Source organism: Centroberyx affinis, unplaced genomic scaffold (assembly GCF_046629955.1).
Source record: "Centroberyx affinis isolate AG114_WGS23_722 - 3 ecotype Tasmania unplaced genomic scaffold, CSIRO-AGI_Caff_v1 ptg002254l_1, whole genome shotgun sequence".
Taxonomy (NCBI): Eukaryota; Metazoa; Chordata; class Actinopteri; order Beryciformes; family Berycidae; genus Centroberyx; species Centroberyx affinis.
In genome coordinates this window covers 97973-110609 of record NW_027280544.1, presented here as the reverse complement: position 1 = coordinate 110609, position 12637 = coordinate 97973, and the positions used below count along the sequence as shown (strand labels likewise).

Here is a 12637-nt window from a genome sequence, read left to right as displayed (position 1 = left end):
AAACTGCAGGTCCATTACCCAGGTTTTGGATTATTTTAGATTACTGCAAGTGTTAGAAAATCACAGGATATGGGAGGGAGCCCACATTACTTATTTAGTGGATAAACTCTTACTTTACTCTGGTTCTTGCTTCACTGTCCATTTGTCATGTTGCCAACTGGCACCTGATCATGACAGGAATCTGTGTTTGGACTGCACCTCAGATCCCGATCGCACTTAGAATTTGACCCAAACTTGGCATTTTCACCAGACTTCGGGATCTCTATGGACTCTGGGTGTTGATTTGTTTCTGTATCTTCTCTTGACTTGGGATTTTGACCTGGTTCAGGGCTCAGATCGGACACTGAGGCTCTGCGTGTCTGCTGATAGGATGAGCAGAGCTCCTGCCATTTCCTTCTGTTGGCATCTATCCCGTCGACCATCGGCTGCAGCTTCCTGTTCAGTTTCACCAGTGCCTGGGAGAGAGACAGTCCAACACACTTGATCTCTCAGATCCTCTGGGGAGAATTAGCAACTCCCAAATAATAATTTCACAATTATCAAAGTTGAAATGATGTTTTCCTCAAGGGTTATCTACCTGGTAAAGGGGTTTACAGATCCCATCAATCCACTCCAGCTGTAAGGCAGGTAATTCATCCTTGCGATTGCGGTCAAATATGGCCTACAGAGAGGTGATAAGCTTTGGTTATTATCATCCACCATCAAAAACAATCATAATGCCTTACCAAACTGCAACAATTGTTTGACAAAAGACTTATGGTTTGAGTCCCCAGGAGGGTTAGATTGTGAACTAGACTCAAATCCATAATAATGATTGAGTATAAGACAAAAATCTTTGTGCAAGCCAAAATGATCATGGTAGGAGTTTAGCTTTGATGGCTCTTCATACAAGTGGACAGAGCTCTAAAATCCCAGTGGAAGATGAGACTTTGCAGGTTGTGGCTTTGTGCTTACCGCTGGAGTTAGCTTCAGCTCAGACCGCTCCCTGTCACCTTGTTCAAAGAATTCACTGGTCACCAGCTCTGCAACCTTGGGATATCAATGGAAATCATCATTATCTATGAAGAAATGTAAGAGAGTAAGACTTCTGACATCAAACCAAGCGCTCAGAGCCAGAAAGGGTGCAAGTCTGATGCAATTTTGTGATATTTTCGTGCAAAATTTCACTTTTGGTCATGATTTCAGTGAAATTTTTCTGTACTAGAGCTCAGTCAGAGCTTTTTTGTCTACACTGTCAGGTCTGGACAGGCATCACTGATGCCTTTGCTTTCCAGACATCATCTAGCCTGCATTCATCTTCAACTGATACTGCAGTGGCCACCTTTTAAAAAAAAAGTAGAAATAAATAGAATTAAAGAATTTTGTGAGACAAAACTTGTATCACTCGAATGCCTGGTTGATAGACTGTTTTTTGCATGGCATTACCTGCACTGTACTATCATTGTACTATGCACATTTTTACCACAATGCCACCTACATTCTTATGGCTCCAAGTCCTCAAAATTGAAAGCACAGATGTGAGAAATGTTGAGGTAGAAACTCAAACCTGTTTGGATATCTTCCATGGACGAGTGACGGCACCCAAATCACATGCTGTCATCAGCATAGACCTGTGGACGGCACCAAGGCTCATTTATAGCTGCTTGTTTTGCTTTTCACAGATAAAGTGATTTTTGCAAAGGACATTTTATTTTGTAAAATAATAGATACCTGAGAACTTCTCGGTGTCCTTCATCTGTCCAGCTGAATTCTCCAGACAGAACACACTCAAAGAATGTAGTTCTGCGCCTTATAATGCAGAGAGACAGTCAAGGAAAGTCTATATTTTACAGAATGTACTCCAAGATAACATTTTACACACATCTTTTTAATAAAACATAATAAAATACGCTTCAATTTCAGTTGCAATAATCTATCTAATAATCTGTAATAATCTATTTCCTTTTTACTATTTAGCAAGCTCATTTTAAAAGGCCCACTTACTGAAAGTGCAAAGTGAGGTCTGTGGAGAGAATGGCCTGCTTCAATAGTTGCATCATGTTGCTGTACTCTTTAGAGCAGAGGTTGGCAAAGATATTGTGACCCTGTGTAAAAAAAAGCAATACACACACTACAGTAGGCAAAGACACAAGAGCAGGGAATTAACTCTGCCTACAATGTCTTCTTTAAGACGATGTATTGGTAAACTCATCTTTCACTGTCAGTGAAGCTCCCATTAGCAATGTTAATTAGCAATGGGTATAGACTTTCTCTGTCCTCTGTTAAAAGAAATCGATGGCGAACACAGTTCCTGGTGATCAAACTAAGATCTGACCTACACCTGAGACAAAGCAGCCTCATTATGTCACCAGTGGTCACTGGCTACTGGCAGGCACTTTGTGTTCAGCAGCCAAGCTCAAACCGCAAACCACCCACCCACCGGCACCATGTGACAAGGAAAGTTAATTATGCACCAACTAATTTGATCTTTCACCTGAAAAGGATCCAATTCAATGGCTAAAGTAAATAACTAGAAAAGGCTAAATTTTCTGAAGAAAATTTAAAAAGTGCTTGCCGTCCAAGCAACAGTCACTTTGAACTGGTCTTTGCTAGAGTGCTGCTAAGTTGCGGGTAGGGTTTCGCCAGTGGTCGCTAGGGTGTTTCTAGGTGATTGCTAGGGTTTTGCTAGGTGGTTGCTAGGATGTCACTAGTGGTTGCTAGGGTGCTAGGGAACAAAGAGAATCCAAGGAAAAAAGAATTGTGTTTCCACGATTTACAGTCACCGAGTTACGATAATTTAAAATGTAACAGGTTGCTGTAGCGCCTCCAATTGGCAAAATGACACCAAATTTTACAGGTTGGCTGAGACATGATACGTGCACAATTGTACCAAATTTGGATGGGATAGCATAATGGGTTCATGAGTTGTACCAATTTTTAAAACATAGGCCCCGCCCACAACCTTTGATCAAACTTTGCAAGTCAATAACATCAAAACGGTAGGGAATATCAAAAAACAAATCAGCACATTTATGCAGGACGGTCCAGATATGCTGTGTATCAAATTTGGTGAAGATTGGACAAAATTTGTGTGCTTGCCTATGGCAAGCACACTTTCAGCTCCTTAAGTCAATAAAAGCAAAGAAAGACCACAAAAGGAAGACAGATATATGGCCCAGACTGACTTATATAATGCCCAATTGGTGAACATATAAGTAATATTGGTCTCACCTCACTTTGTAGGATCATGACTGCGTGGTTGAAGTGATGATGCTCCAGTGTGGCTGATGTCCCATACAGCAGTGCCAGAGCAGAGCCTGTCCTGCAGGGGAAAACACAGTAGTGGAGCTAAATCCACCTGAGACACCTAGTCCATCATTGTACCTCAGTTGTACCCCAGTGACTTACTTGGCCTGAAATGCATTGTTGGTGCCTCTGTGGTCCAAATCATGGCACAGACAACCAACCATCAAAGCCAGTATCTCTGCGTCGGACAGGACTTCCTGGAAGCCGGCTGTCTGCGGAAAGCAATGACATTTTTTTTTAGGTAAAAATAAATTATATTATGTTCAAATAGTCATTCTCCACAGCCTATGGAACCCATCTTTTAGTCAGAAAGCTCCACAGTGGCATGGCGCCAGGAGTGGTGTGGATGTTGACCCCAGCATTCATTTCTGTTTATGCTCCATTCGATATTTATAATTTTGTTTGCATCCACTGCCCATCTGACCGTCCGGGGGATCCCTCTCCATGAGGCCCTTCCCAATTTTTCGTCTTACTGTAATGAGGTTTTTGTGGGAGTTTTTCTTGTTCTCATTGAGGGTCTACACTGCAAAAACTGAATCTTGTATCCAGATTTATCAAGCTTATTGTAGGATTTGTTTGTGAAATCATCTTACTGCACTGGCAGATAATTTTACAGGTTTCAACAAATTTGACTTTTTTTCAGGGTAATGTAACTTGCTTCAGGACATTTACTATGAAAAGTGAAATTGGACTTGGAGAAAGTTTCTTGTTTCCAGATTTTCTTCATTGTTTTATGATGATTTCTTGAAAGAAGTCATATTGGCATGAATCAAGTGAAATTCATTGAAACCAGCAAGATTATCTGCCAGTTCAGTGAAATAATTTGACTAAAGATAATGAAATAAGCTTGATAGATCTGGAAACAAGATAAAATCACTGGACAGCTAGTCATTTTTTGTGTAAGACTGGAAGGTGTTGCTTTTGCTTTCTCATTTACTGTGTTAGATTGTGTGTGTGTGTGAAGCCTTTTTAGAATGTAACCGTGATTAAGGTCTATACAAATAAACATGATTTGACTTCAAACTTACTGTGATCATAACGAACATGCACTGAGACACGTTGAAGGCGTGCCTCCAGTTGTGATACGCTACTGTTCGATAGTTCTTCCTCACAGTCAGAAGCCAGCGGCACAAAACCTGAGAGAGGAGAGACATACAGGTCAGAGGCCAGCTGTGTTGTCTATATGAGATACAGGTATACTCCATATGAAAAATTTGAGCACCTATACTCTGGGGCCTCACCTCATAGTCAATTTTAAACTTTTGGACGACGCCAAGTTCCAGAAACATCCGGAGCGAGGCGGTGATCATGGCGTCATTGTCCAGAGAGAAGTCGTTGAAGTGCAGCTCATCAATGCCCAGCTCACTGCTCAGGGGGATCTTGGCTGCCTTCGGGGGAGAGGACAGAGCTGTCAATCACACCGCCTCAGTAAAGGAGGAAGTACAACAAAACAAAAAAAATCAGTTATCAGGCAACAGTTTATCTTCAACCACTGACAGGTACCAGATTTAGCGTTTTGATACAGTTCAGAAGTCCAATATTGTGAGAATGTGTGAGTATGAACGTTGCTTTATTGTTCTTTCTTACTGAGGATTACCTTGAGCCTGTCAACTTCTACCTTGGAGCAGGTAGCGTGATAAGACAGCATCTGAGAAAGCAGAAGAAAACATCTTGTACAAAATAATGAGCTATAGGAAATATCAGACTACTGTATTATATGCTCTACTTACTGTGTGTAAATTGCGCAGGATTAATTCTTAAAAGGAGACACACGAGAATATTGCTGTGATGCATCTTTCCTACTTATCTTGTTACATAATCAGGATCAAAGAAAGTACTACTGCTCTGCTTTTAAAACCAATTTGTTTTGTGATATTTGGGATCGGCCTTCTGACAGAAAAGCAGTTTCCATCAGGTGTTTAGAGAAACAGCAGAGGTTATGTGACAGAAATACAGGAATCTGCCTCGCCTTTGATAAGAGGTGAGCAGTCTGCACGCGCACATGTATTTATTATGAATTATTGAAAATGGCTGAAATATTTATGGGAGAGAAGCAGAACGCTGTTTGCTCAGGATAATGTGACTGACTGCTCAGGTTAGGTACTGGGCAGTGGAGCATGATGCAGATGAAGACACTAATGCCTGCTGTAGATTTACTGTAAGAACTGCTCTGTTAAGATTAGTTTTAATCCACATGTTTCTGTGCTCACATCCAGTGCTACAGACTGCTTGGCCCAGGTCTTTTTAACTTGATTGTACATCATTGTGTTGTTGATTCCAAGCCCACAGAATATCACAAATGCCTGTGTAGAAAGAAAAAAGGGGAAGAAAAACATGAAAAATATTAAGGAGCTAAATATTTGATGTAGTGTGATATCCCACTGAGCACTGGATGTCATTTCATCATCATGTCTATGCTTTAGCTCTCATATAGACCAGGATCATTTTTGGCTATGTATAGCCCCGTTTTAGACCAAGCAGTAAATACATTATTACATATTTAAACAATGCATAAACAGCTGTTAATATCAAAAACATGCACCAGGGAAGTCCATATGTACACGATAATGCTTTATTTTTGTCATTATATCCCAGAAGACTCTAAGATGTAGACATCCACTAAAATTTTACTTTTAACCCCAATTTTGCTAAATTGTAGCCCAGACATCTATAACCATTTAGACGTCTTTTAAACAGCTTATCATGCAATCATGCAACAACACTGTACAACCAAACAAAGTCTTGTGTGCATAGCTGCAATCAAAATGTAGTAAAAAAAATTCACCTCAAACAGTCTCTGATCTGCATCATTGAAGGTTTTCCTGTCCAGGCGATTCAGAATTTGCGCGACCCCTAAGGAACATACAGTATATCAAATCAAACTTCTTTTCTGATCGACTGCAACATGAAGAAGCGTTTTCCAATGAGATCAGGTAGCTATTGTAGGTCAACCTACCAATTATCTGATGAGTTCGATTCCAGATAGGGACACACAACACTGATCTGATGTGAAACCCTGAGGCTTGATCCGCCTGAGGAGAAGAGAGAGTGACAATGGGGCAAGAATGAGAACTGTTTGTGTGTGTGTGTGCGCGCGCGCGTGTCAGAGTTAATTTAACACTTTTAGATAGTTTTGAAGACCCGCACAGAGCCATATCAGCTCCTTGAGTGGACAAACAACTCTCCAATCAACATGTCAATTCCAAATAATTGGCACTGAAAAATCAACACTTATGAACACTAGAAAATTTGTTGTGTACATGGCTTTTAGGCTGATAACAGCCAAAATTGTGTAACCTGACCTGATTTTCAAGATCACACTGAAACCACACTACACAGCAAATTATCCAGTGTTAATAAGTGTTGATTTTTCAGTGACACTTATTCAGAGTTGCCAAGTGTTGATTGGTGTTGTTTGTTCACTCATAGAGCTGATATGGCTCTGGAGCGGCTGTTCAAAACTAACTAGAAGTGTTAAATTAACTCTGATGGGTGTGGATTTATATATACATGAAAATTTATATAAAAACGACATAGTGTTGATTTTACACTCTCAAAGTTAAATTAACACTGAACAAGTGTGTGTAAAAAATGTGTCTATGTGTGATTCAGACTAATAGGTCCACACACCTCAGCATCAAAACGTGGGTCCTGACAGACGTCGCTGATGTTAACAGGCAGTCCTGTGGAAGCCACCAGCTCAGCAATGCTATTATTGATCAGCCAATCAGAACACGACAGCTTCTCCATGCTGAGGTGGCCAATAACACAAACAGGAGACAAGGTTCTCAGGTACAGGCGCTTATACATTCAGTAAACAGCAGTAAATCTTTTTAATAGCTTTATTAGTGTTTTGTTATGTTTTGTTGTGCTTGAATGCACTGTTGAGCCCTGTTGAGATGGCATGGGCCTGTATGAAATACTTATAGCAAAGGCTTGTTACAAAGGCTTGTTACATCACACCCTGCATATTGATGAAGGTTGTTTATTGTGTTTCAAGTGTGGGTTACTATTGTGACAACTGAAGTTTCCCCTGGGATAAATAATCAATCTGCCTGTCTGTCTGTCTGGCTGCCTGTCTGTCTGTCTGCCTGTCTGTCTATCTAATTATGTAATTATGAATTAAGAAATTAAGAAATTCACCTGATGTCACGGTCCATGTTGCATAAGGGAGACATGAGCTCAAATGTCTTGGAGAACTTCACCACCTGTTGCAAAGACATCTGTTATAGTGTGTGCAACAAAAGGAGGAAGGTTTTGCACGGGAAAGGCTACAAGGTTTCGTGCAAAGACATGTTTGGGGCAAGTATGGCTGCTGTACTGCAGAGAATGGACTGGAGTGTGACATCTGTAAGAAAAACAGAGAAACTGATAAAGAATCAGAGGTCTCACAGGTGAGTGGATGTCTTCGAGGAGCAGCACAGAGCAGCGTTCACACTGCAGGAGGGTCAGCGCTCGCTGCATGATCTTCCTGACGATCTTCTCCAGGTCAGTCTGCTCCTCAAACAGGTCGTTCACCACCTCCAGCAGAGCCTGAGGGCAGAACAAAGGCCGCCGCTGACCTATGCTCATTACACAAACACAATGTTGACATATTTATGGCACAACATCATGTTGATGGAGGGTACATTAGGAGAATTTTACTGACCAATATTGAATAAACTGTGACACCCCCCTTGTACTGTACGTGTTAACTTGATTGATTAGAATGAATAACCACTTTAATCATATGAAAGTATTTTGGTGTGTTTACAGAGAATTTACCTCAATTGTTGTGACCAAAATTTCCATTTAATTGATCATTATGCTAAATATACCTTATGTTACCTGTAATTTTCCAATGGCTGAGAAACCATTATTCATCCTTTTGAAATACAGAGTTTTTGATCTCTCACCCTACTCCTCTCATACTCCTTGCGAGACTCCGAAAACAACTTGGCGTTGGAGATCGATATTCCGCAGAACGGCAGATACATCTGCAGCACCTGACAGGGGTAAAGGAAAGTAATAGTAGAAAAAGGGTAAAAAGGTGGTGAAGGGCATGCATAATCTATAAATGTTAGTTATGGTTTTGTATGATGAACAAAAGAGCATAACAGAGAAACAGAAAAAAATCAGTGTGTGTGTGGGTGTGTGTGTGGGTGGGTGTGGGTGGGGTGATGGGGTTAGAAAAGCATGATAGAGAGTAGAGCTGCTGCTCTACACAAATTTCTCTCAAATAGTTAATGAAGTATTGATTTGGAGAAAGAATGTATTTAGAAAGACATCAAGGGCCCTTAAATGAGTAGATAAGGGATTTTTTTTCTATTTTCAACTGCTTTGTTGCTCAAAGGCAGCTGTTTAAGTTGTTACGCTACAGTATTATGTAAAATTTAAAATGACAAAACCGGTATATATGTCTTATATGTCTTATTTTGTCTCTTATTTAGATTCACACAGCACACCCTAACCCTAACCAGAAATGAATCCATGTAAATCATACATTTAAAGGTTTCTGGAATTACTACAAACTCAAAAAAGTTGTTTAAAGTTGTTTTCTTCTGGAGTTAAAGGATATGTTGAGAATGAATATGATTTTCCAACTTCATTCTGCCACCTTGTGGACAAATTGTAACTTCTCAATACAGCTGGACACTGGCAATGATAAAAAACAACAACAATGGAAGTGTGATGATTTCATACAGCGTCCAACGATTGCCTGCACCCATTGATGTTCCTATCTACTAGGCGTTTTCTTGATTTATTTCTCTCTTATTTTCCCTGGGTGGGTGAATGAGCACCCTTGCTTTTTTAATGTCCTGCTACACACTCGAACAGGAAGCCATAGACTTATTCACACCTGGGAGATGCCCAATACATTATTTGTTCAGCAACAAGCTGCAAGGATGAAAATGCGTATACAGGCTGTGGAAGAGTAAATGTAGTTATAGCTATATAATACATGCATATTTTAGTGGACCCATTTTGAGTAGATAATCTCTTCCTCAGGCAGCAATTGGAAGAGTATCCACTCAAATGTGTTGCCTTAAGTGTGCATGTATTCCACAACCAGACATATTTACTGCTCCACGGCCTCTGCAGACAGTTTCATCTTATTTGCATTAGAGGTGATGCCCCTCTTTTCATTTTTCTGGTATCCTGCTTCCTTGGGAACTCTTTGCCCCTCTCCACAGATGCCAAGTGTAACCAGTTTTCCAGTTTTACCACTGAGCAACTCCACTAAAGCTGCCTTGCTCGAGAGCACATTAGCAATATTTGCAAGCAACTCTTATGAATGTCAGGTGAATATGAAACTCAGTGATAACATGGGCATGAAACAGGATGTTATAAATGAAAAGTGAAATAAAATAAAATGAAATAAAAACAGTCAGTGTTTCTCAGCAGAGATACAGGAGCTCACCTTCTCATCATCCTCAGTGAAGGGAGTGCCCATGGGGTTTTTGTTGATTGCTTGTACAACGCCGATGACCTCCCCATCACTGTTACAGATGGCCATACAAAGGATGGACTGGGTCTTATAGCCTGTCAGCTTGTCTATCTCATCACTGAAGCGATGGTCCTGGAATAGTGGACACACAGAGGAAAAAAAACACACATTACACGTGTGCACACGCTCACAAGCACGCACACGCAAGGACACATTGACATACACACACACATACGCACAACGTAGACCTCATTGTGCTCAATAAATGCCAATGGACATCTTACCATAGACCTATAGCCCCCTATACTATCACAGGCACAGTCCTGAACGACATTAAAACAGTTTATTTCTAATGGGAGCTATAGGACTCATTTGTTAGGTGTACTTTAGGTTCATATTTTAAAAATCACGTAATGCACGGCTCTAGGCCTCTTGTTTCTACTATGAGCTGGGAAAACAACAATACCTGTCGAGGACATATATCTACACTATTGCAGTAATAGACCTCAGGGGGACCCGCATCCGGTGCTTAATTTGTAAATGATGAGGTCCCGGAACACCAAGGGGTCGGTGTTCCCGCGAGTCGGTGTGGAGGGAAAAGGTTCCGGAACATATCAAGACAATTGCGCATTGGAGGCACGGTGGTGCTCAGTGCAGCCATATAGCTTACTGTAGACCTAACAGCCTAAACATTACTAATTGACCGACTATATGACCTTAGAGCTCCGACTACTGGGGACCTATAACAATATTTGATTATTGCATAGTCTACATAATAGCCTACTCATTTTTACAAACTTGCCCTTCAAGTAGTAGACTAAAGATATAACTGCACTGTGCACAACACAAAAATGCCCACATAGGCTACTATGAGACATCCTAATCATACATAAAGCAGATGACAGAATATGCTAACACGTTTTTTTTTGTTTTGTTTTTTTAATCCTGCTTATCTTGTCTAACTTTCCAAAATAGTCCAGACAGCGGACATATGGACAGCAAATTCAACTTTTAGCCATGACGCTGTCTGAAGTTTACCATAACACGCTGCAGAGCAGCTCGCTCATGTGTGACGTGATTACTATGCGCTTGTTACTTTCTAATAGGGTAATCACCTGTCTTCATATGGAAATGAGACAGGTTTTTGGAAGGGAGGGGAAAGGAAAGAAGAGTCAACTATTGGGAGTATTACATGGCAGACAAAAAAAACAAACAAACAAAAAAAAAACGTTTCATGCCACCAGGTGCCGGGTCCACGCAAATAGATACCGGAATGCAGGTAGTCCAAAACCGCGAGGTTAAAAATTAAGCACTGTCCGCATCATCATTGCCTTAGCCTCTCCAGGAGCCCAGGGCCATGATATAATGATGTGGAGTGCAACTGGTAGGGTGTAAGACGAGACGTGGCTTGTGGGAAGCTGAGAGAATTATAACGATTACTTTCCTTTTCTTTGACTACAGCAGAGTATTTTTGTGTTATTATTTTGACATAATTGAGGAAATTACCCATGCAGTGTTCGCTCCATTTCTTCCAGTTGTGCGAGCCATCATGCGTAAAAGTTTTAGTCTAGAGAGGTGGGTTGGCATCCAAAGACCTGCGTAACATTTTCTTCAGCTTTTATCTGGCAATAAATGATACTTCAAATACAACTGATTTAAATGATATTTCATTCTATGTGCAGTTTTATGTCGACTTTCTTGTAGGAAGCGGCAAGATGGCCAATGTTTATTACCGTCACAAGTCATCACTCACAAAAGATAACGTGCTCTTGACTAGACAGCCTTACCTGCTCATTTGTTGTAAATGGATCTGGATTAGACCCTCAGCTAAATGTCTAAATATGAAAAAAAAAAAATATATATATATATATATATATATATATACCGGTCTCATGTTTACCTCGTATGCGTTTGAGATATTTACGGTCTCCCCATGCTCTGCCACGTATCCAATTATGCCCTTTCCCCATGGCACCTGCACTTCGTTGGAGTTTAGGGTGCTGGACGATGGTCGGACCGTGGTGCCCGAGTGGACGTCGAAGAACTTGGACACCAGTGTCCTCTTGTGCGCAGGTCCCTCGACAAGGAACAGCGAACACCTGTCTGCATCCACCAGGATACACACATTGATTAGGATCTTATAACTCAGGTTTGTCAGGTCCAAATCATTGGAGATATCCTTCACTAACTCCAAGAAAAACTCCCTCTCATTGGTTTCCTTTAGTCTGTATTTGTAGTCGATGGCGCTGGATGCGTACTGGGGCACGTTGACCCTGGACTCCAGCAGGGCGCTCAGGATGTGCGCGGTGGTCGGAGGCAGGGAGCTGGCTTTACGCAGGAGCGCACGGCGCCTCATGCTGGACTGGGACTCGTGTTCGCTGAGGCTGACATGCTCGTCGTAGGTCCTGTGTGCGGTCGTGGCTTTGGATCGGGCAAAGTTGCGCCGCAGCTCCATGTGGGACGATCTGCGCCGGAGTCCGTCCGGGTTGGTCGGCCACAGCGGGTCCCTGGGAACCCCGCGCCTCTCCTCGGTTGTGGACACTTTCGACGGCTGATGCTCCTTCAACCACCTGCTAACCGCATCACATTTCCCCTTTCGAACAAGATACTCCTCGAAGAGATCCGGGTGGCAATCCAAAAACGCCTCTACATCCGAGAAGTCAAATGTTGTCATGGTGAAAGCTGTTGGGAGGACTAAAGGAGACGCTCAAGTGTAACAACAGAAAAACAACAAGAGTTAGACGAGTGTGCTGGGGTGAGGCGGCTGCAGTCGAGTTTCTCAGAGAAGTGAGGTCCTCAAAAAATTAATTTATTCATTCCCCATCTGAGCCACCCCATTGTGTTCTTCCCTGAAATAGCGGGAGCAGAAATGGTCAAATACATTAATGAATCCGGTTCATTTGAGACCGGATTGATGACGCCTGA

At 41.6% G+C, this 12637-nt stretch overlaps 1 protein-coding gene across 1 annotated transcript; it reads right to left on the bottom strand.

Moving 5' to 3' along the window:
- Window positions 1-247: 247 nt before the first annotated feature.
- On the bottom strand, window positions 248-12386 carry pde11al (phosphodiesterase 11a, like; the record flags this gene model as incomplete). Its single annotated transcript, XM_071532823.1, has 20 exons — window positions 11613-12386; window positions 9686-9844; window positions 8181-8270; window positions 7678-7818; window positions 7429-7493; window positions 6916-7036; window positions 6242-6317; window positions 6071-6138; window positions 5496-5588; window positions 4883-4933; window positions 4527-4673; window positions 4314-4421; window positions 3388-3497; window positions 3211-3301; window positions 1984-2084; window positions 1711-1788; window positions 1547-1610; window positions 955-1029; window positions 578-661; window positions 248-455 (listed from the first exon to the last, which is right to left on the bottom strand). Coding segments are annotated over exons 1-20 (2704 nt in total), but the record flags the coding sequence as incomplete, so codon positions are not given.
- Window positions 12387-12637: the final 251 nt, after the last annotated feature.